This window comes from Diadema antillarum, unplaced genomic scaffold (genome assembly GCF_040938485.1).
Source record: "Diadema antillarum isolate AM-2024a unplaced genomic scaffold, OU_Dant_1.0 seq00000368_RagTag, whole genome shotgun sequence".
Taxonomy (NCBI): Eukaryota; Metazoa; Echinodermata; class Echinoidea; order Diadematoida; family Diadematidae; genus Diadema; species Diadema antillarum.
In genome coordinates this window covers 2674171-2699273 of record NW_027271369.1, presented here as the reverse complement: position 1 = coordinate 2699273, position 25103 = coordinate 2674171, and the positions used below count along the sequence as shown (strand labels likewise).

The window sequence follows — 25103 nt, the reverse complement described above, 5'->3', positions numbered from 1 at the left end:
AGTTGCTACATTACTGTAAAGGAATGACTTTTGTACGTAAAATAGTGACAGAAACTTAAAGTGTACTTGCAAAATCTATTTGGGAACACCGCTAAATAGTCATTCACCACATAAAATGCAAGCCATATGTGAGAGGAACAAAAGCGCGAGAAACCCTTTGATTGTACCGCGGGATTAGCGATTTATCGATTGGTTTTGGCGGCTTTGTTTGTTGAGCAGAATATGCGAAGTTGGCACGCCGTCGACTGAGTCGGACGTGCGAACGTGGCACATAAAGAGTTAACTCAAACTGTGACATAAAGTCATGAAGTTTGAATGTTTTATGCAAGTCTTGCATGCATATGTATATCTTGAATTGAATTGACATGCTGCTTTTCATAATTCTTTGAAAAGAGTGCCATTTTAGAAAGTAACAAATTCTACTTTTTGCAAATCATGTATGACAAATATGTTTTTACTCTTGGTAAACACTCCCATACAATATTACAAATGGCATATAAAGCCCTCATACCAGTGCAAGATATGATAACATTATATTTATGCAGTCTATTTTTTTTTCTTCAGGCACACGAACCAAGAATCAACAGCCTGAATAAGAAGATAAGCGGCTGCAAGTACACAAGATGTCGATGTCAATGGATTCCACACAAGAAAAGAATGACAGCAAGATGGAGGGGAAGGATGAACCATCTATAGATGGTAGGTCTCTGTCTCATTTGCTGCATTTGAACGCTCAAAAGCGAATGAAATCGTACTGTACTGTGCTAGATTGGAAGATTCAAGTGCTATATTTTTGGACTTTTCATTCATTCATTCATTCATTTTATTTTCATACTTCTCATTTATGAACATTACAACAGAAACCAGACAAGTTCTTTTAGCTTGTGAACAATGTGCAGAAAACAAACAATATACATGGTGATAACACAGTAATTACATGTAATGATAACTGGTCAAAATCGAAATCGAAATGGGGTTGATCAAAGAGAAGTATGACGGGACCTACATGAAAGCTAGCTTGTTTGGCTGTAAGCCCCGAGTAATCAGTGTTTGTGAAAAAGAAACAGAGAACGGATAGAAGATAAGACCAGAATGATGATGTAGGGTTGCCAAATTTTATGTAATAAAAAAGAAGAAGAAAAAGAAGAAGAAGAAAAACAAACAAACTATACATTAATATGAACTTACTGTGACCGAGCCATCATTATTATTATTATTACTTGAGTGAGAGGGGTCACACATTTTGTATCAATGGAGTCATTTATCTTACGCACATATGCTACATACAGTGTGTCCCTAGTGAAGAGAATCTACCCTTATATTATGACATAGTGTGTACTGTGCACCTTCTTCTCATGTCAACTTCTAGGGCTCATTGCATAAAAGTTACAATTATGGTAACTTTGCCATCCAATGGTAACTACCATGGCAACAATACTCAACAGCCAATCAAAATCAAGAATTCCATGGAAGTGGCCATTGATGGCAAAGTTACCATAATTGTAACTTTTATGCAATGGGCCCCTGGTATGGTACGCTTTTGGACCATTTTGCCTTCACGCTCACTGGCACAATATTTTTTGCATGGTATGGTACGATACACTTTAGGAGCACACGTGGGCACAGTATAGTATACCAGTGTGCTTCAGGAGAGTGCTCAAATGCACCCTTTGTCTCTGTTAGAATTGTCATTCCCTGCTGGTTGCTATATTTTGTAGCAGGGCGCTCATCGAAAACTTCTTTGATGTTCCTATCTTCGTTGAAAGTGTATCTCAATTCCTTAAATTCTAAATTTTCCTCTTTTTTTCTTACACAGGTTTTCTTCATAGTGTGGTTTTATTTTACCAACGTCGGGCCAAAAAACCAAAAAAGGAAGCGATTTTCAACGATCATATTTTTCTCGATTCACAAGTAGTACAACAAAATCAAGTTGTATTCAGATGCTCTAGGTGTTAAAAGAAATGAGTTGTAAGTGACAATTGAATGGCAACCATGTCCCGAATGGGGACCGTACGGACCTAACAGGTGCGGGTGGGGCCCAAGGATTGAAATTGACATTCTTAATTTCTTTTAAATACAAACTTCATTTATCACCAAACTGGGCAGGAATGTCTCTTAAGAATAGGTTCACCTGTTTCAAGTAGCTCTGTTGAAGGCGAGGCCCTAGTATACTTCGGTCTCTTGTCTGTAGGAAATGCGTATTGTAGCCCGTCCTCAACAAGTTAAAAGGGGGAGGGGGGCCGCACAGGTCCAAAAACTTTTTGAATTCCAGTCATGACTATGTCATCAAGTTGCAGGACAGGAAGTTGCATTAAAGTTCTCATTTCTCATTTTCTCATTTTCATTTTATTTTCAATATCAGGGAGGACAAATTCCGAGCGGGGACAGGAACTGCTGTTGCTAGCCTCGATCCTAACCAGCATGGTGGCTCCCACGGACCTGGGGCTGGCCCTGGACTTTTCTGAAGCCCAGGTGGCTGAGATTGATGAGGGGCTGGTTGAGGATAAGAACAAGATCCTACGTCTCTTGGAGAGGTTCTCAGACAGGAATCCCAATTGGCACGAAAACTTAATGGAAGCTGTACAGGCCAAGCTAGACAACACCGATCTAGCTAGTCACTTGCGGAATGGTGAGTCTTCTTACCTCTTTGTAGTTTTTTTTTTGTGTGTGTGGATTTTTTTTTCAGCACACAGTTGCTATATGGAATGGTCTAACTCAAACAACATAAAACTAATGAAGAAATGAAAGGACTGATTCAGTGAGTACAATACTTCCTACTTTATTTCTCATACAAATGCCAAAATTTTCTTGAGGACTTTTATTTTCGCAAATTTTGCAATTTGACCATCGCGTGTATGCTTAACAGCTCATGATTATTGCCTCCCATAACATAGAATAATGTGCTGGATATCATATCCAAGGTTCTAAAATCACTAACTTTTCATCTGAATTGAGATGATACTTTTATTCTGATGCTTTTTATTCTTTATTTCAAATCTAAAGAAGTTCATTTGTAAGAGGTATTATGAGGATGTACATTGTAAAGCTGTCCAGGAATAATTTATGTACAATTTCAGCAAGGTTGCACATGGACTGATAGTAAACATCTTGCAAAAAAAAACAGAAAAAGAAAGAATTGTAAATGATGCCATACAGAAAATAAATCAAATCAAATCAAATCTTGACACGATTCCTGTGTCAACACAATCCCAACTGACGACAGCTTTGCAAGCCAAAAGAAGTGAACCAACATCCAAAGAGGATGCAACCAAGGAAGAGAGTCGGAAAGGTCACAGTGGCATGTCATCCTGGGATATGACCTCAGGAGGTCATAGTAGTCATGGTAGCCGTGGTAGCCATGGTAGCCATAGTAGCGGAGAGCCCCCTTCGTCGGACAGCTTTGAGAGGGTGTCGGAAGAAAATGTTTTCTTGCTGCGAGATGGGGAGCAACCATCGAGGGAGGACGTGAGTACCTCGGTACCGGTAGTTGCCTTCATCACTTGTGGTGCATGGTAGCTGGGAGGCATAGTGAATGTATTTCTAGAAACGATTCTGAGCATGTTTGTAACCGTCTTACCAATCCGTGTCAAGTGATGATGTCTTTTTATTCAATGTGCATGGGTTTGTGTGTGTATGTGTGTGTGTGTGTGTGTGTGTATGTGTGTATGTGTGTATTTGTGTTAATAATTATAATGTAGAATACAATACAGATAAAGATTTCATGTATTATTGGATACTTGATGTAGTAATCTCGTATGGAACCTCATGGACAAAGACATATCAAGAGGTAGGGTTTGTGGGGATGGCAAAAGGTCCAGTGTCATTGGAATGGTGCCATGAAGTCTAGAAACTGTGTAATTCATAGATCTCAGATTGAGGGGTATTTGATAGTAATAGTTGGATTACACTGTACATTGTCACCTCTACAAATGTGAAGACAGAACCTCAAAAACTACTGTTACCAATTCACATAAAAATGTTACAAAATTAAGCATTTCATAAATTTCTTTGCTAGGTATAGTTTTGATGGAACTTGTACCTTTATGTTGATGTGGCTTTACTCTTTTTGACTTACACTGTGGATACGAAAGTAGTCTTCCATTGTACTATAGGTGGGGCTCAGTAGCTAGTAACGGTTCATGATGTTATACAACAATTACCTTCACCAAGCATGCTTGTTGATTTGTGTGCTGATGAGATGAAAGCCTTTAGGTATGTTTGTGTTTGAAAGGATGAAATATTGTTTGCTACCACTAGTCTGTTTCCTTGTTGGTTATGCCAATCATAGCTCTCTGAGGGAGTACATGCATCAGTGGATCCACCTGAGACATCGCTCCAGATTGAAGAAGTGGGCAGAGCTCTGCAGGTGGTATCCAATCTCCTTGGCGACATGGAGGGCATCAAGCAGCTACCGGAAGTGATTCCCAGAATTCTCACAGTGGCCCGGCAGATGAAGACCCAAAAGGTGAGCGGATAGGAACATTTTGCTCATCAGTCACCTCTGTACCAACTTATCGAAGCAGCTCTTTTGATACTTACCTTGGGGCGTGGTGGTTAGCTGTAACTTTACTGTTAGACATTTTGACAACAACCATCTACAAGTAAGATGCAGTATTAGATCCTTTAAGTTCATCACTTGGTGTACAGTCACAGTTAAAAACAAAAACTTCATGGTGACCTATAAAGTGACCATTTAGTTTTGAGTCTGTAAAATGTGCAATTGTAAATAGTGAGTTTAACCACAGCTGCTGTAGTGAATGCTGGTACATCATTCGAAACCTGTGGTTTGTGTAAGTCAATCAACTACTGATTGATAGTGGTTGTGTTTTAACAGTTACCACTAAAAAAGGAAGTTGAGGCATGAAAAATTAAAGTGAAGGCTGTTTACATGATTCAGATTATGAAGTATGCAAAAATAAACCTTACTGAAGGCACAATACACTTGTGGCAAGAGCAAAACATTGCAATATGCATGGATGAAACCAGAAATGGGGGTGTATGTTTGCTTCATGTTTCAAAGAGTCAGTGCACTTGGCATAGTGGTATCTTAATTGTTGACAGGATACTGTTGTTGTCAGGTACGTTATGATGCGAGGATGTGTTGTGTTATGATTGTCTTGCCATGTTTCAGGTCCAAATACTGTTTTGCAATGATTGTTGACAGTTTAAAGGTCAAATATGACACATCAAATGTGATATATGACACATCAAATGTGATTAAATGCACTAGTTTATGGTTATGAAAAGCGATATCTTGAAAGTTTTGCACAGAATGCAAATTCACCTTGAACTATGGGTTATGATGGCATTCACACGATATCAATATCTTTTGCACCTTTTTCTCCTGTGTTTTGATAAGGTTTTTATTTTATTCTAGTATCAGTAGTAACAAATCATATAGAACTTATTAGGCCTATTCAAACTCAGAGATATGGCAGTGTAGAGCAGAAATGTGCATTGTATGTCATCGTGTGTTATGTAACTTCCTGTCTAATTGTGTTAGTCTCTTATTCTCTCTCCTTTTCTATGTCTGTCTTTCTGTTTGTCTGTTCCTGATGTCCAGGTATTGAGACATGTGTTTGAAGAGGAAAACATCAATCTGAAACAAGATCTCCAGAATGCTAATGAAAGTTTACGTAAGGAACGGTGAGTTGCTATTGGTTTGGAAACTTCTGTGGTGATGGTATTAAACTCCTTCAAGTTAGATCTTAAATGCAGTACAGACAACTATTCACATTGCACTGTGTGTGCTGAATATTTTGTGAGCATAAAATGTGGTGTATCGAGACTTGTTAAATAATTTCACAGGTGGTCGAATTCATGGCAACGGAATCAGAAATAAGAACCAATTTTTCCCCTCTTCGAGAAAAAAAAATTAGTGATATCCCACATTAGAGTGGATATACAATGCATTGTGCAATTCCAACTTGTGACACACTGATGGTTTGTTATTGTTTTGTCATTCCTTGACAGGGAGAAGATTGAGAAACTTGAGGCTGAGTTGGCGGAGTTGAAGAAGGCTGCTGAAGATAAAACCCTGGCTGACTTTGATTACGTCACACGGAAAGAAGCAGAGGCAATGAAAGATGAGGAAATGAAGGTACATGTCTGATTCAGTGTGTGTCATTGGAGAGGAAGTTTACGTATGTGTTGATGATAATCACAACAGGAATACTGATGAGGGTGATGATATTAAAGGTAATCATCTAAGAAATGAAAGAAATCACATAATTTCAATTTCAATTTTATGTGCAATTTGTGTTTGTATTGCTCAATTAAGAATAGATTAGAGATAATAAAAATAAGATGATGTATGATATCCAGCATTGGATATACAATAAAATATTGGCAACATAGGGCTTGGCGGTCAATTCTTCTCGAAGTTTACAGCTAAGTTAAATGATGATGATAGTGATTATAGTTATGATAATGTTATTGTTATTAGCATTAAAATTATTATTATCGTTATCTGTGTTTACATCATCATCATCATTGTTTATTATTGTTGTTATTATCATTATTATTATTATCATTATCATTATTATTATTATTATTATTATTATTATTACTATTGTCATCATCATCATCATTGTCATTACCTTTATCATAAGTAGTATTATAATATGATCATTGCATCATGTGATTGTCACAAATTTTTAAGGATTGATAATGTTCATAACTCTACATTATGAATACCCTAGTAGACTCTCTTTGTATATATATTTGGCCTCAATGCTTTGCTTTCAGGAGCAGGCCAAACAACAGCAAGCGTCAAGCTCTCAGACAAGCCCTTCCACAGACTCGGCGTCAAGCGAGGGCGTCTCTCTTCAGGCTTATGAAACCCTCCAAAAGAAGATCATTTGTCTGAAGCAAAAGCTCTCGGAGGTATTTTCATTTTGTCATCTGTTTCACACTATTTGAAAATAATCCCTACGGAAAGAGGGCTTCGGCCCTTTCACATGGCAAAAAACAACTTCTTGTGTAATGTGTGTGTAGAAACACATAAGATACCAGGCAGGTTTTTTTGTGCATTAGAATTCATAATAGAATTAGGAGTTTATCATTGCATCATTAAAGTCACATTTGATATGCCGTATGAAACTTTCCAATTCCAACAATCCTTTTCTGGGCTAATGCTACATGATGTTATCATAAAACTCTCCATCTAATGCTCAGTAGACAAATTATAGTTCTGAGGTTGAGTTTAACTTCAATTTGGGTACACTTTGTCTGAAATGCTTTACCTCTAGAATGTGTTTGAGGAGGTGGAATATAACTTATTTTTTATTCACGACTGGTGCTCCTCAAATCTATATCTGTGGTCTATGCATGTACCTAGGAATCTAACACATCAAGTGTACTTGCATTTATCCTTTTGAGCATAATCATAGACATTAATTCAGTCAAAGAAATAGTGAATTGTACGATGAATTGCTGGTCAGATTCATTGGTATACAAGGCAGCTGTTTTTGTTTTTACAAATTCGTAGCTACCATAAGTCCTCCAAAGGAATATTACCTAGATGTAATTTTTGAAGCTCTGAAGTTTTTAAAGCAACCTCCTGGTGCATGGCTCGTAGGTTGTGAAGCTGAATCACATGTGGGATGAGCAGTATCATCGCATGGAGACTGCCCTCAGGCAGGAGTTAGAGAATGCCAAGAAGTTGTTGACGGAGAGGAGCGCCGAGTCCGAGAGACGGGAGAAGGAAAACAGCGAAATCCTGAAGGCAATGAAGAGCGAACTAGAAAAGTCCAAGGTAACTCATAGCATTTGCATAATGTATGTAATTTTGAATGTTTCATGAACAAACATAACACTTCTTATATCTTATCCGATGCTGATGAAAATATCTTTGTTCTGTCTGTTTGATTTTGATTGATCAAAGTCAGCTATCAAAAAATTGGGTGATTGTAAGGCATCAGTATCAACCCTTTGTGGATCCTAAGGGCCATGAAGAGTGAACTAGACAAAACCAAGGTAACTCAAATCACTTGCATATATGTAATTTTGACTGTTTCATGAGCATGACATAACACTTCTTCTATCTTTTTCGATTCTGATGAAAATATCTTTGTTCTGGCTGTTTGATTTTGATTGATCAAAGTCAACTATCAAAAACATTGGGTGATTGTAAGGCATCAGTGTCAACCCTTTGTGGATGGTGTTGTAAAAGTTGTGTCTGTCACCTCCTTGGCTGATTGGGTTGCAGACGGAGAAGGCAGAACTTCAGAAGACAAGTGATCAGGTAAAGCAGCAGCTAAGCAAAGCCAACCGGTATGCCGTGTCCCTGCAGAAGCACAAAGTCGACTTGGAAGCAGAAGTGGGGAGATTGAATGAGGTGAGACACCATCTTTGTTGTTTAAAATAAACACCAAAGACACACTTATGAACGAAGGGGAGGGGGAGGGGAGGGGTGGGGGAGAGAGGAACTACTATGTAGCCAGACTTTGCTCAATGCCATGTTTCATGCATGATCTCAGTTTAATTCATGAAACCTTATTTTGTTTTGTTTTGTTTTTGTCCCCGCCGAACGAGTTCGAGCAGGGGACTATGAAACGGGCTCCGTACGTGTGTGTGTCTGTGTGTCCGTCCGTGTGTCCGTGTGTGCGTCCGTGTGTGATCAAAATCTTCAATTTGCTACTTCTCTGTCATTTATGAGCCAATTTTGATTCTGTTTGCTTTATATGATAGCACTATGTGGGAGCTTTGAAACTTCTACACAGAATTTCAGTTGTGACCTTTGACCTTGACCTTTGACCTATATTGTACATTTTGCTACAAAATGCTACTCCTTCGCCATTTCTAACCCAATTTCAATTCCGTTTGCTTTATGTGATGGCACTACTTAAGGGCTTCAAAGCTTCTACACAGAATTTTGACCTTTGAATTCTTTGACCTTTGACCTCAATTTTTTTACCTTTATTGTACATTTTGCTACAAAATGCTGCTCCTTCGCCATTTCTAACCCGATTTCGATTCCGTTTGCTTTGTGTGATGGCACTAGGTGAGGGCTTCAAAACTTCTACACAGAATTTTGACCTTTGACTTCTTTGACCTTTGACTTTGATTTTTGACCTATATTGTACATTGGCTACAAAATGCTACTCCTTCACCATTTCTAACCTGATTTCGATTCTGTTTGCTTTATGTGATGGCACTAGGTAAGGGCTTCAAAAGTTCTACACAGAATTTTGACCTTTGACTTCTTTGACCTTAGACCTTGATTTTTGACCTGTATTGTACATTTTGCTACAAAATGCTACTCCTTCGCCATTTCTAACCCGATTTCGATTCCGTTTGCTTTATGTGATGGCACTAGGTGAGGGCTTCAAAACTTCTACACAGAATTTTGACCTTTGACATCTTTGACCTTTGACCTTGATTTTTGACCTATATTGTACAATGGCTACAAAATGCTACTCCTTCGCCATTTCTAACCTGATTTCGATTCCGTTTGCTTTATGTGATGGCAGCAGGTGAGGGCTTCAAAACTTTCTACAAAGAATTTTGACCTTTGACCTCTTTGACCTTTGACCTTGATTTGTGACCTGTATTGTACATTTTGCTACAAAATGCTACTTCCTGCGGGGACATATATTTCGCACCGCGTAATTTCTACTTTTCCTTGTTATTATTATTTTTTATTCAGAAGGGGGGTTTTTTGATTTGTTTTTGTTTTGTTTGTTTGCTGTGCAGTATAATTACAGGGAATTTTATGTATGTACATATTTTTCTTTCTTTCTTTCTTTCTTTCTTTCGTTTTTTGTTGTTGTTTTGTGTTTGTTTACTTGCTCTGGTTACCTGAGGAATGTCCAACAATGCATGTCACTGTTTGAGAGATGCATTGCCCAGGCCAAACATGCAGAACTGATTGGAAGAGTGTGTTTGCTTTAAATGATTTTAATGCAGCTATTTGCATGGCTATATCTTTCAACGAGCCAATTTATTCTCTCCTAGAATTTCCCTTTGGAGAGCAAAAACTACATGAGCTTGGCTAAAGGAAGTTTGAGTCATTTTAAAGAGGAAATTGCTTAATCTAGGAACAAGGACATCAGGGAAAGTAATGTGATTTTATTTGTTGTTCATACTTAAACTTTTGTTCAGAAGTGATACCCTCCTTTACAAATGTACACATTTGTCAATACCATACTTCCTTTCAGTCCCGATTGGCCAATGTAGTAAAGGACTGTTATAAAGACATGCTACAGGGCCTAAGCTGTATTTTCTTTGCAAAGGAATCCTTTTTCTTCTACTTGTCTTCATTTTTATGGTAAAGTGCTTGTGGCAATTTTTCCTGTGGCAGGAAAGAAGGAGCACGAGATTCTGCCTTTTGCTTTTGGTTCTGTGGTGAGATTTGCCTATAAAAACGTGGAATGGTTCTTTTATAGTCCAGTGATTTCCTTCTCTGGTTTGTTTGCACTTGCCAAATTTGTAAAGTTTGTTTGATATTCTAGCCATAGTTTGTCTCAATGTCTTGAGTCATTCTTCAGTCCTTTAAGTTCAAACTATTCCTGAATCAACATAGGTTTAAGTTGAAATGTGATTCTTCATCAGGCATGCAGATGAATGTGCTGGTTTTTATGTCAGCTGACAATTTTTGCAGAAGTTCCTTTTTTTAACCGCAAAAAGAAGTCAAGAAAGACTCGCAAATTTAGCTTAGATAAAATATGTCATAGAGACAATATACACTGAATGTGGTGCATTTCTGTAGCAGTTTGTAAACAGTGAGTGACATGAAATGAAGATGTATTAGAAGAAATTTGATCAGTGTTGGTGTTTTTGAATGGAAGAGAAATAATTCAAATGCTCTTCCATGCTATTTCCGTGAAATTGTGTGAAGTAATGTCAAAAAATGTATTCTCAAGAGGGAGTCCAGTCCAAGTCACAGTCATATGACCTTTGAACTCATCACTGTGTAAAGAAAGATTTATATGATGATTTTATTCATCCACTCAGTCATCCACATCATTAGGAGGCAAAGTGCACACTGCAGTGGTAAATAAAGCATCGCTTGAATGGTTTCTGCTTAATAACTTCCTGTTTGCCGCACTGTAGAATACATGGGGCATATGACATGCATTGCCGGCTACTCAGCTGGCACGTCCCTGCTAGATTTGCATTTACAGAGCAAACAAAGCTGGATATGTGGTCTTAAAGGGAATATCTCCTGAAATGCTGTGGAATGTAAACTTTTTCTGAACTCTATTAGCTAGGCCAACGTATTGCTGGTGCTTATGATCTTGTCAACTTTTTACAGGAATCATTTGTGTCATGTGATATTTCTATAAGAAATGACACTGCTTTGAAGACCAAAAAAGACTAACTTCTCTTCCGATGCAGCAAGACATGCATGTTGACCTACATAGAAAGAGAAGCCATGTAGGGTAATGGGATCACTGCCCTAATTAATGGTAGGTATTTAGATGGGTGCTCCCAAAGGGGGAAGTGCTTTAGTAGGCAGCATCGACAAAAAAGAAGAAGAGATAAATGAATAAATGAAAAATAGGTATTGTAACAATACTTGTGAATAACTGGGGTTAAAATCAATTTAGATATCCATTACACATGTGGAAAGAATCTCTCATCACTCTCTGAAAACCTGTTTTAAAAATGTGCAATTTTCTTTTGAAAAAAAAATTGTAAATGTCAATTGAAGTACAGTCAAACCTGCCTTAGCGGCCACCTCTCTATAGCGGCCACCTGTCTATAGCGGCCACTGAAAAATCCCCCCGAGAGAAAAGCCATGTTAAAGACCCTGTGTATAGCGGCCACCTGTCTAACGCGGCCAGCGGCCACAAATTTTGTTTCCCGCGGTAGATTTTAACCTGTCTATAGCGGCCAAAAACCCGATGGAGCCGTAGCCGAGCTGATAATTCAGGGTGTTTTTTCTGCTTTTTAGCCGTGCCAGTCATTTCTGGGCAACATTCAGTGATCGCCACCGTTGCATTCATCACTTATTCAGTCACAATAATGCACTAATTCATGACTGTGCACATGCTACATCTAGTGTACTGTGCAACAATTTCATAAACACCGGCATTGTTCTACGCATGATACACACGTGTGCATACGTACACACATAAATACAACAATGATACATGTACATGTAGGCAATGCACACAAAGTTGGATTACCTGTCTATAGCGGCCACCTGTCTATAACGGCCACTTTTTCCGTATCCCTTGGGTGGCCGCTATAGACAGGTTTGACTGTAAATATTTCAAGATCATGTATATTTTCTACTCAAAGTACTCTGCTTCTAATATACATTTTTGCACAAATGTTCACTCTATCTTCTTGTAACATTTGGGTAATACTGTGATCTTATTGTATACTGCAATATGACAATCTTTTATCTTAAGCTAACACGTTGATAGCAGCAATTATTTTGTGAAGGGTGGGATAGATGTAATTTTCATATCGCATAAATGAAATGTTATCTTTTTTTAACATTGCCATGAATAAAATCAGTGTATAGTATACATGATAGCTTTTCTGTCATCATGTCGTGACATAGGCTCTTGAGCAGAAACTCCTTGTGAGCACCAAGCCAGCTGTTGTAGGTCCACCAGCAGCCTCCCACAAGGCCCTAGAAAAGATCCAGGGCCAGGGGCTCAATAGAGGTCTGAGCAACCAAGAGGAGAGGTCTCTCCTGACCAGCCTACCCCAGGAAGCCCTTGTGGAAGAACTGGAGCTCCTGAAGCAGCAGGTGAGAATGTGCAGTAGATAGAATGATAGCTAGATATATAGATAGATAGATAGATAGATAGATAGATAGATAGGTAGATTGATTGATTGATTGATTGATTGATTGATTGATTGATTGTCCCAAATGACGTGCTGATGGTGATAATGGTGATGGTTGTGATGGTGATGATGATAAGGTGGATGGTGATTATGGTGATGATGGTGATGGTGGTGACGGTGGTAATGATGGTGGTGATGATGATGGTGATGATGGTGATGGCGATAGTGGTAATGGTAATGGTTTAGGTAATGATAGTGTTGATAGTGATGATGGTGACGATGGTGGTGATGGTGGTGATAGTAATGATGATGGTGTAGAGGATATCCTCAGTGGTAACCATTATGCTGCCGCTGGCAACAATAATGACAATGAACTGCATCCTATTGTTGTCTCATAGCTGGATGTGTACAGGAGTGATTTCTACCGGGAGCAGAGAGACAAGCAGAGGACGATGGGAGAGCTGGAGGAAGTCAAGACAGAGCTCCATCGCACTCAGAGGAAGATGGAGAGACAGAAAGCTGAAGTGAGTGTACTCTTTGCTCTACAGCCAATTCAAAAAGGAATTATTGAATAAACCATGAATTAAAATCACCAGTTATTAATGAATAAACAGTGGATTACAGTCACCAGTTTATCTGTTCATATCCTGATAATTAATGGGGGATTTGAGATGCTTCTTTCAGTTCCATCTTTTTTTAATTCATTGGGATATTTTCAGCAATCCTTCACTTTAGGAGATAAGGGTTAATTGTACCCTTCATTTTGTATTAAAAGTTCAGTGTATTGATAATCTAGTTCCAGTTTCAGCTATTTTTCTACTTAAAACACTCAACATAGAGCTTCAGTCACATACTTTGTATCATTCGTATAACTCAGCTGTCAGGTTCCCTATCATCCAACGAACAAAACTTTGATAAACACAATGATATTGTAATGACATGTATAATATGTGACCGGCGACAACGGTTTCAGGCAAAAGTCGGGCATTTTGAAAATTCATTTTTTCACTGAATCACATTGCCCATTTCCTAAGCTTTGCATTGATATAAAACACTTGCATTCTTCGGCACCATAAGTGGGCATGGAAAGCGAAATAAAATGCACTTTTTAAGTTGTTAGCCTGACAAAATTGCGAGAAAACAGGCTTTGAAGATTCACCTCTTTCTCAAAGACAATGTCCGAGCGGCGATGCGAGGTGAGAATCACCCATCCGTACGATGGTGCCAATCGATGTTAAGCTCCGCCTCTAGCAACCACATCGCCTTCTGATTAGCTCACTGAGAGAGTCAAATTTCCCGGGCACCTTTCCTAGGAGCTCAGCGTATGGAGCCGAAAAACAATGTGGTTCGCTCGGGTTTGTTTTTCCATTCCGTCTTTCAAGATGGCGGATAGGATGGATGATTGCACGTATGGTGTACATATGTATGGTGCACGCATTACGCAATGGCGTCCACACGCCATGACCATGTCCATGTAACAGGAGCGGGTGGCGAATCCACACATTTACAAATCGCGTTTTCATTGTTGTTGATTTGACTTTATCATTGCCGACCCTTTTGAAGGCAGAAAAATGCCAGTGCTGGCAAAGGTCAGGCTTCCTGTTTGTTTTGCTTTTACAAGCCGTGCATATGTTGATAGAGGGCGCTAGCAGATACGTCAAGACGTTTTTTTGCATCCTCTCCTTTTGGGATTTAATATCTTGAAATATCGCCAACAAGGAAATCCATCCTATTGTCATCTTTGGACCATATAAGTGATTTGGAAAAGTGCTATAAACTATCCTGTTTTTGAGGACTAACAGACTGTGCTTCTTGACATCTTCTGTGGGAAGTTAACTGGCGAAGGTGCATGCAATATGTATGTCCAGAAAGCGACGCCACGCCCAGACATACATACGACAGGGCCCAAGCCAGTTTTCCTACGCACAGACGACATCAGGAACAATGACAAGAAACATTGTACAGGTGAGGAAATATATGTCGCCTTGGAAAGAACTGTCAGCACGGACAGCATCCTGGGAATCCAGCAAATTCGCCGTCTATGGCGGATCTATCTGAACTCCCATGAGGACCGCGTGAAACTGATATCCAATGGGCTTGTCATTCGGGGAGCAAACGCCGCTGTATACGACGTAAACCCATTCACGAGGTCAAAGGATGAGAACCTGACCAGAGTGACCATCAAAGACATCCCGTTGTCTGTCAGCGACGAAGTCATCCGTAGCAAGATAGAAAACCAAAAATGCCAGATCCAAGGGGACATCAATCGCCAAAAACTGAGAGTAAGCGGTCAACTGACCAACTGTCTGAATGGTGATCGGGTACTCTACATCACCCCACCCTCACAGCCACTACCACGAAAATTGTTATTTGGAAACAACTTCATGGGACGTGTATACCACCCAGGACAACCCGAGCAATCTAGTGCAGCTGGTCCGGTAACATGCTCCAGATGCCTTGAATCGGGACACCATGTATCCAGCTGCCATAACGAGGTGAAATGCCAGCTTTGCAGAATCACCGGCCACAAAAGGAACGAGTGTCCACAGAACCCGGCACTACACAATCACATAGCAACGCCCGACGCCTCACCACCGCGACAACCTACGGCACGTGAGAACTCCGAAAGTACCGGTCCAACACACCCCATCGAGACTGCGAGTCAAAGCACCAAGACGCGACAAACTCGTCTCGCTGATTTCATCACGAAGCTTGTGCAACAACCATTGCAGACCAACGATCCCGAAAGATCTGAGGCCATCGATCTTCGATCACCGTCGAGAACGTGATCAGCCTCATGTAGTGCAGGAGCATCTGGTACGACATGTGAAGCATCATATCGCACGCGATCACAGGCAAAGATCAGTGAAAGCACGCCGCGTGATGACAAGAAGAGAGAACAGCAAACGGATGGAGAATGTGATGATGAAACATGCAGTATCTACACGAACAGCGACAATGATGATTCCACGTTATCCCCGGAGACTCCTCCTCCGAAGGCTGCTGGGAAGACAAAGGAATCTAAAAAAAGGAAAATGAAACCAACGAAGAAGCAGAAGTGAGTAGATTATTTGATCGTGATTAATTAGAAAACAGGTAATCTCATTAAGAGCGATGGAGTGTTTCCATTTTGTCTCTTTAAATGTAAGAGGAATATGTGATACATTCAAACGGAAGAAAATATTCTTATGGTTGAAACGTCAAAAATGTGATATAGCTTTCTTACAAGAAACATTTTTATCAGGAGAATTAGAAAAAGTAATTTCAAATGAATGGAAAGGTTTCCGAATATACGATCATGGAACAAAACACTCAAAAGGTGTAGCTGTTTTAATCAGAAACGACCTTCCAATTGACGTCATAGAGACACATTCCAAAGGTGACGGTAGAGCCATTGCGTTGAGATTTGTAAGCTATGATTCTGTTTATTTCTGCCTAAATGTATACGCTCCGGCGAAAAACGCAGAAAAAGAGCCGTTTTACGCATCATTACATAACTGGGTGAAAAAGATCAAGAAACCAAGTGAAATTATGATTGCAGGAGGAGACTGGAACTGTGTACAAAATAAAAAGTTAGATACAAACGGAATGTCTTACATATATTTACCAAAAAAATATTTTGTTAAATTTCAGCAGTGTTACAATTTAATAGATGTGTGGAGAAAAAAATTCCCGGAGAGGAGGCAATTTACGTGGAGACACCTGTCACTCAGTATATGCTCACGCCTTGATTATTGGCTAGTCTCCAGGGCATACGCTCCGTATGTACATTCCTTAGATATCAAACCAGTGTTAAAATGTGATCACAATGCGGTGACAATGAAGCTTCGGGTGACAACAAAAAAGAGAGGAAGGGGTTTTTGGAAATTGAATAATTCATTACTTAAAGATGAAAAATATAAACAAGGTATAAAGAATATTGTTCAGAAGGTTAAAATGGAGTGTGATAAAATTGATGCTCAGTTAAGATGGGAAATATGTAAGATAAAAATAAAAGAATACAGTATTAGATATGCATCTGAGTTGTCACAAAAGAAGAAGAAATATATCAGGAGCATCGAAGAAGAATATAAAAGATTGAGTATGAGTGTTAATGAAGACCAAAATATTGATGATTTAGACAAGATTAATTGTTTAAAACATGAGATAGATAGATGGTATGAATATCAATGTAAAGGTGCATATGTTAGATCAAGGGCAAGGTGGCTTGAGTCAGGAGAGAAGTCATCTCGATATTTTTTTCAGCTTGAAAAAGCAAAGGGTAAAAAAAAAGAAATAAATAGTATTGAAATAGATGGTAAGATTTTCAGAGAAGATGAAGAGATTTTGAAAAAAATACATGATTTTTATAGCAGTCTTTACGGAAAAGATGATTCCAAGTCTGATATCAAAGACTACACTCGTAATTTAGACTTTAATGTATTAAGTGAGGAAGATGCAAACATCTGCGAGGGGAAGCTCACAGAAAATGAATGCTGGTTTGCACTCAAATCTATGCATTTGAATAAGTCACCTGGCAGTGACGGTCTTAGTGTAGAATTTTATAGATGTTTCTGGGAAGACCTGAAACAGATGGTAATAGACAGCTTGAATCAGGGATATGATAAAAAAGAATTGTCTGTTTCTCAAAGTCAAGCCATTTTAACACTCTTGTATAAGAAAGGTAATAAGAACATATTAGATAATTGGCGACCAATTTCGTTGCTTAATATAGATTATAAGTTGGCGGCTCGTGTTCTGACAATCCGATTGAAAAAAATAATTCATTGTATTATATCCGAGGACCAATATGGTTTTATGAAAAATCGTTCTGCATCAGAGTGTATACGGACAGTTCAGGATGTAATTGATTACTGTCAATGTACTGAAACACCCGCTATTATTATGTCATTGGATTTCAAGAAAGGTTTTGATACTATTAATCATGATTTTTTGTTTGGTTTGTTGAAGGAACTAAGATTCAAAGAATCTTTCATTAGATGGATCAAAACGTTGTATAGTAATGCTAATGGTAGAGTAATGAATTATGGTTGGATATCTGAAGAATTTTTTATTAAAAGAGGTGTGCGGCAAGGATGTCCGTTATCAGCTCTTTTGTTTATCATTGTTGCAGAAATTTTAGCAGCAAAGATAAAGCAGAATGTTCAAATAAAAGGTATTTTAGTACCTAATATTGAATCGGAAAATGAGTATAACGATATTCGAATTATTCAATTTGCTGACGATACCACAATTTTAGTTGATTCTGTTGATTCCTTCACAGAAGTAATGAAAGAAATAGAATTTTTTGGTGAAAATGCTGGCCCAAAAATTAATTGGTCAAAATCTCAGTTTATGAGACTGAACTTAGATATTGAAACTATTGGAGAATTAAATCTCACAGAAGACGCCATAAAATGTCTCGGTATATATGTTGGGAAATGCTATAAAGAAGTTGAAGACCTTAACTGGGAAGGCAAAATAGGGAAAATAAAAAATACACTAGATTTATGGAGAATGAGAAATTTGACATTGTATGGAAAGGTGACCATTATCAAACAATTAGTTACATCTCAGTTAGTATACACAGCTACAGCAGTACCTGTGCCCTTAAAGATCATTAGGTCAGTAAATAGATTACTGTATTCTTTTTTATGGAATTCCAAACGGGAAAAGGTAAAACGCACCGTATGCTGCAACCCAGAAACAGGAGGAGGACTTAAAATGGTCGATTTGCTTTCAAAATGTTTATCTCTCCGTTTATCATGGTTTAAGAAGTATTTTTCTGAGGAACAAATGTCATGGAAGATTTTATTTCAATATTGGACCCAGAAAATTGGCGGAATGCCTTTGTGTTGGAAATTTAATTGCAAGAAAAATGATATATTAAGAATATGCAGAAGGAGAAAAATACCTGAGTTTTACATTGACCTTTTCTGTTCATGGTCTGAGTTAAAGTACATAGACATGTTTAATGTTAATGATATAAAGAAAGAAGTTGTTTGGAATAACAGTCATATTAGATATGACAACGAAATGATATGTTTCCAGAGCTGGATAAAGGAAAATGTTATCACAGTGAAACAGATTATAGAAGATGGGGAGTGGAAAGACGTTACATCCATAAATGAAACCTTCCGAGACAGGCAGCTGCTCGCCTCATTTGAATTGTCTAAGTTAAAAAAAGCATTCCCCAGGTTTTGGTTAGACAAGTTACGTAATAATATACAGACTCCTGTAGTGCTGCACACAGAAGAATTTGATGTTATTGAGTTGTCAACAGGTGATAAAATCAGTGTACAGAAAACGTCAGCTAAACATTATTATAGATTATTTTTGCATAAGAAAAAACAAGAACCTTCATGTTTATACCTCTGGCAAGGTTATTTGAATTTACCCTGTGATTTTGATTGGAAAAAGGTATTGCAATATAAGTTTCATCAGATTAATGATAACAGAATAAAGCAATTTAATTTTAAGCTTTTTCATCGAATACTGCCCAGTAAAGACAATTTGTTTAAATGGGAAATTTTGAATGATAATTTGTGTACTGTATGTAATTGTAAAGAAACCACTTGTCATTTTTTGCTGAAATGCAAAAAAATCAAAATGTATTGGAGAGTGGTTTCGGTTTTAATTCGAAATATTTTCGATCTTGTGATAGATATCAATGAAAAAGTCATTATTCTCGGATATGATATAGGTAACAAAAAGATGAAATTAGTAAACCTTTTTTTGAATTATGCCCAATTCATTGTCTACAGGAATTATGTCAGAGAACGCAATGAAAGAAACAAATGTTTGTTCAATGTACATCATTTAATAGAAGATTTGAAAGCGGAATTAAGATTTTATATCAGTTTGAAGTGCAACCAAACGAGATTCGATGATATTGGATTAAGAAGAATACGCAATTACTTTGGTTGGTACCATTGATGTACCCTTCAATTATTTTTTTCCTGTCATAATGATTATGTTGAATGCCTTTTGGATACTTGCAGATAATGTGATTGTAAATATGCGAAGATATGTGGAAAAATAAAGTACCTCAGATGAGGAAAATAGAAAAAAAAAAAAAATATATATGTTGCCTTGTTTGGTGGTGTTAAGTATATTAAAACAAACAAACAAACACGACTCGTTTCGTGCGATCTTGATGTGTAGTATTTGAATATAACTGGTTTCATGTGACCTCTCCTTTCCTCTCATCTACCTTCCCTTGAGTCAGTCTGCTGTCATAATTTTTACTACATGTACAAGTAGACTATTGTTTTTTTTCTTTTCACACGATTATGTCGTGCTACGTACATGATATTTGTTTCAATTCCGTTGTCGAACATTGCGGTAGAATAGTTTGGATAGAAAGCCAAATGAAGAGCACGCACTACAGCGTATAAACCACTATAGCAAGAACAATGGAGCAAGTAATCATGCACGCGTGGACAAAGCATTCCCCAAACGCTGCAAGTGGTGTCTCAGAAAGCCGAATTATGTAAATGTGTGCGACGCACCAGCCAATCGCATGCGAGACCTTGCGCCGTAGCAACGCTGGGGATATTGGCGCGGCGTTCGAAAGAAGCTCGAAACTGACGAGTGCGATCCAACATAGGGTGCTTAAAATTGCATTTTCGATAGGAAAAACGTAGTCTTATGCTACGAAATTTAGTGTAGATGTAGAAAACATATCAAAGATTTGATTTCTGCAAAAAACCCAAATCGACAAAAATAATGGTAAAGATCTTTGTACCCCGCCTAGGAGGAAATTTGCTATTGCGACTTTTGCCTGAAACCGTTGTCGCGGGTCACATATGATTTATTTTTCCAACATGGTCATATTCAGGGGCGGCGCAGCCGTGGGGGCCGTGGGGGCTCAGGCCCCCACACTTTTTGTGCACCATACAAAGGAATACATAAGGTGTCATCACTTTGGGCCCCCACACTTTTTTGAACCCGGAAGTACGTAAGAGGCACTACAATGGGAGGGGAGAGAATGAGCTGAGGACCCTTTTTTTTTTTTTTTTTTTTTTTTTTTGCTTGTTAGCTCATGAAATCCGGAAGTGGGCCCCCACACTTTTGAAAACAGTGTGCCGGCCCTGATATTATCCATATGATATGATGTTTTCCAAGTAGGATTACATACACTGTACATCTTTTCAATTTTTTCTCGTCTGTCTGCTTCAAAGGATGTATTTTATTGTGGTTTCAAATTCGTCTTGTGATATACTTTTTATGCCTCCGCCATGAAGTGTCGCTGGAGACATTATTGTTTTGGTTTTTTTTTTTTTTTTTTTTGAACTGTCTATTCCACCATGTGTCATGTCATTGTTATATATGTGGTTGGGTCAGGCATTTCAGCTGTTGTAAAGTGAGTCCTTTTCATTCTTCTCTTCATGGCAATTGGGACTGCTAGAAGGGAGTAAAAACCCAAACATGAAAGTGCACATATATTGATGCAATTTATGCCTTCTCTTCTCTCATCTCAAAAGCTTCAAATTTTGCAGGACCATAACCTTGCATATAAATTTCATACCAAGGAGCTCATTCGTGGTCCTCCAACAACCTCGCAGCGGGAGAAAGTGGGCCAGAAACCGCGCTCTGCGGTAATTACCAAATCACTTGCTCTGTTACTGTACTGCTTTTTGTCTCTTTTCTTTGCTGCATTTATCATCCTGTTATTCAGCTTGATTCTTCAGCTTCATCTTACTCACCACTCTTTACCATCATTTCATTTCATGTTTTTCATTCACGATTTAGAATTATTTACTTGGGAGAGTGGGTATTTATATATGTATGAGTGCATGTGCATAGGTGTGTGTGTGCTGTCTGATTGTGTGTTGTGTGACTGTGTTTGTCAAATGCTTATGACCTTGCACATGTAGTTGCGTTATTCTCAATGCATGTATGTCATCTGAAATCCTCTTAGCTTTATTATTACCTGTACAGTATAAGAATTGGCTTCATTTGTGCCTGAAATTTATTAGCAAATATACTACTTATATCATGCTTACTTTTTCAGGAAATTTGTCATACTAATCAGTAATACTAACTTGGGTAAGATGAAGAAAAGGCAAAACAGTTCAAAAGCTGACTTGTACCTGTAGTAGAAGTTCTAACATTGTCGCTGCATGTACCATAAGATGCTCACACAGCACATTATTTACAATTCCACACTGATTTGAAGTGAGCTCTAAGAGATATTAAAGTAAAGAAAATGTTTGAGGTGTCATCATGATCTGATGAAAAATGAGTATCAATTTCTAGAGCTTTGCATGTTTGTTTTTATGCCTCCGCCACGAAGTGGTGCCGGAGGCATTATGTTTTCGGGTTGTCCGTCCGTCCGTACGTACGTCCGTACGTACGTCTGTACATCCGTACGTCCGTACGTCCGTACGTCCGTCCGCTTTCGTTTACGCGATAACTTGAGTAATATTGACTTGAATTCTACCAAACTTGGTCCAAGTATAAAGTATGATGGGGCAATTAGTTGATTAGATTTTGGGTGAAATCCACCAAAGGTCAAAGGTCAAAGGTCAAGGTCAAGTCATGAAAATGTATCCGTTTACGCGATAACTCAAGACTAAATCGAGCAAATTTCACCAAACTTTGTCGGAGGATGATGTATGATGGGACAATTACTTGATTAGTTTTTTAGTGAAATCGGACTGAGGTCAAAGGTCAAAGATCAAGGTCAAATCCTGAAATTTATCTGTTTACGTGATAACTCAAAACTGGATGAAGCAGCTTTCACCAAACTTGGTCCAAGGATGATGTATGATGGGACAATTAGTTGAGGAGATTTTCGTGACATTGGCAAGAAGTCAGAGGTCAAAGGTCAAAAGGTCAAGGTCAAATGCTAAAAATGTTGCTATTTCCCCAATATCTATGCAATGCTCTAAGGTGTTTTCTTGAAACTTGGTGTAGACATGTACTACTGCATAAAGATTCTCCAGAGAGTTTCATGTCATAAGGTCAAAGGTCAAAAGGTCAAAGGTTAGGTGAAAATGTTGTAATATCACTTCTCACAAATGGTTCAATGCATCTTCATGGAACTTGGTACATATGCATGTACTGACTGGCAGAGATTATCTAGGGAATTTAGGGGTCATAGGTCAATAGTCATGGGGTCAAAGGTCAGGGTCAACTCCTCAATATTTTACTATTTCCCTCATACACTAGTATATGAAATGCTTGCATTATTAGTTTTCAAACTTAATATATACATGCATTACCTAATGGAGATTCTCCAGGAAATTTCCAGCCAGAATGTCAAAGGTCAAAGGTTAAGGGTCAGAGGCCAGGTTTCAATGCCCCCCCCCCCCCAAAAAAAAAAAAAAAAAAGGAAAAAAAAATCTATTTTGTACTGTAATTACACTCTTTCTTCATACCTTGGAAATTACTCAATGCATAAACTTATAAAAGGGTCTGTCAGAATTCAAGTAAAAATTCTCGATTCCCCAAATATGTGTACCTGCACTCTTTGACAATTATAGCAAACCCAGTTCAAGGAAAGTGAACATTCAAGTCATTTCTGACAAACCTGTCATATTTTTATTTTTTTGCCAGTTATGTGAAACTGTCATGGATCACACATTGTGAAGACGTTGTACTATACCCCTATTGGGAGAATCATGCATTATGGCGGAGGCATCAGTCGCCATAGCGACATTTCTAGTTTTCAAATAAAAACACTGATATTTTTAGCAACATGTAGATATTCAAAGACACAATACCATCATCTTACAAGTTTTGACCTGCTTGTACATCTGTACTGAATTTTCTTTTCTGACGTAAATGATAGGAATTTATTAAAATCTATTGCAAAAAATTATTGTTGTCATGTAATATCCTAAAAGTTGACAATGTTCAGTTGTTGACCCAAACCGTGATTTTTAGGATATTTTGGTGAGAAAACCAGTGTAATGACATCATTGCCTCCATTGGCTGTCTAATTTTATGTTCTATTTTGATGAAACCTCTCAAATTACGTTTAGCCGCTTTGAGTTTGCTGTATTCATTTCATTTAACTTGGACATGGTGTGAAATTGCATGTCAATAATTAAATAAAAAAGATGTACCATATTAGAAAATGACTAACTGATAAGTAAATGGCTTTCATACTTATCTATTTGCTGTTGCTTTGCAGCTACGCATGCTGCTCGGGCTTACTGATTCTGATATTTTCGACATAACACAATTTTATTTTTTATTGTAGTCAGTCAGTGGTCAGCACTTACGGGTATTTAATGCAGGAAGTGCACCACACAATCTACATTAATATTTATGTTTGTTGCATTTCCATGTTAATGTTCATGGCATGTTTGCTGGAGCAGCTCAGTTTTCAGTTTTTATTGTCATCTTTTTCTTTTTTTCCCCCTTATTTCCGTTTATTTTGCCTGGATTGAATTCTGTTCCCCTCAGGTTATGGCAGGAGTGAGACCCCCTCCCCATTACAGGCATCTTTATAGAAGGGATCTGCAAAAAGTGAGGATACATGAATATTCTCATCAGATTTACTGGTTGTCACTGGAAGCAGTGTGTTTTTCCTTCAGCATAGGGCCTGTCAATGCCTAAGTTACCAAGACATCATAATCATGAAGATGGGAGAAAATGTTAGCTTACTAAGTAGATTAATGTATTGTGATATGGAAAACAACTTTATTAGATCGTGATGTACAAGCCATAACCTTAAATGTGATGAGAAAAGGACAGATGTTAAATATCCACATGACCTGCCCACTTTCAAGAAATATTTCCTTGAAATTGATTAAATTTGGTGTGATGATAAGCTGTGAAACACAGTTAATGGAACATGAGTTTTAGGTTAGTCTGTTAGGGTCTGCACTAAGAGATTATATTAAATGTGTGTAATCTTTGTTGAACACTTTTGTTTAACTTCAGAGAGGTTTTGCGATAGTCTACATACTTGGTGTAATTTCAAGCTTTTGCAGAGCCTTTCCTGGATATTGTTTTAAATTGATATTAGAAGACAGAAGCTAAAGTCTAAACTGTTACAGAGTACAATCTATATCAAAATGAAGCATTTCAGTTGTGTGAGCAGTCGTCTGTGATTAGACATTGACATTGAGAACTTGTAAGCAAGTGCAGTAGATATTTGGAATTTTGCTATCCATAGTTTGAAATGTTATTCCCCCCCCCCCTTCTGCTTTGATTACGATGGAATTGTGTGTGATATTGCCTGCTATTTGGTCACTCATATTTTGTTTGTCACCTAGGATCTTGTGCCACACGGTGCAAACTATGCGATGAATGATGAGTACGTTGATGCAGCCGAGGACATTGAAATCTACTATCCTCCGGCCAGCCTGAGGGATAGCTATCAAGGAGACACGTAAAAAAAAGGTAACTGTCATGTGAAG

At 38.2% G+C, this 25103-nt stretch overlaps 1 protein-coding gene across 3 annotated transcripts; it reads left to right on the top strand.

Annotated features, from left to right (window-relative positions):
- The first annotated feature begins 568 nt into the window (after positions 1–568).
- Positions 569–25103, top strand: LOC139731326 (uncharacterized). Of its 3 annotated transcripts, XM_071642215.1 has the most exons (14): positions 569–699; positions 2363–2629; positions 3224–3465; positions 4289–4465; positions 5564–5646; positions 5974–6100; positions 6748–6885; positions 7580–7756; positions 8210–8338; positions 12518–12709; positions 13146–13271; positions 21213–21326; positions 24145–24207; positions 24960–25102. In XM_071642215.1, the coding sequence occupies exons 1-14, from the start codon at positions 624–626 to the stop codon at positions 25077–25079; spliced, it is 2031 nt and encodes a 676-aa protein (XP_071498316.1). In that variant the 5' UTR covers positions 569–623; the 3' UTR covers positions 25080–25102. The 3 variants fall into 3 exon arrangements, with proteins under 3 accessions (XP_071498316.1, XP_071498317.1, XP_071498318.1); XM_071642216.1 differs by lacking the exon at positions 24145–24207 and having other exon boundaries at positions 24960–25103; XM_071642217.1 differs by lacking the exon at positions 21213–21326.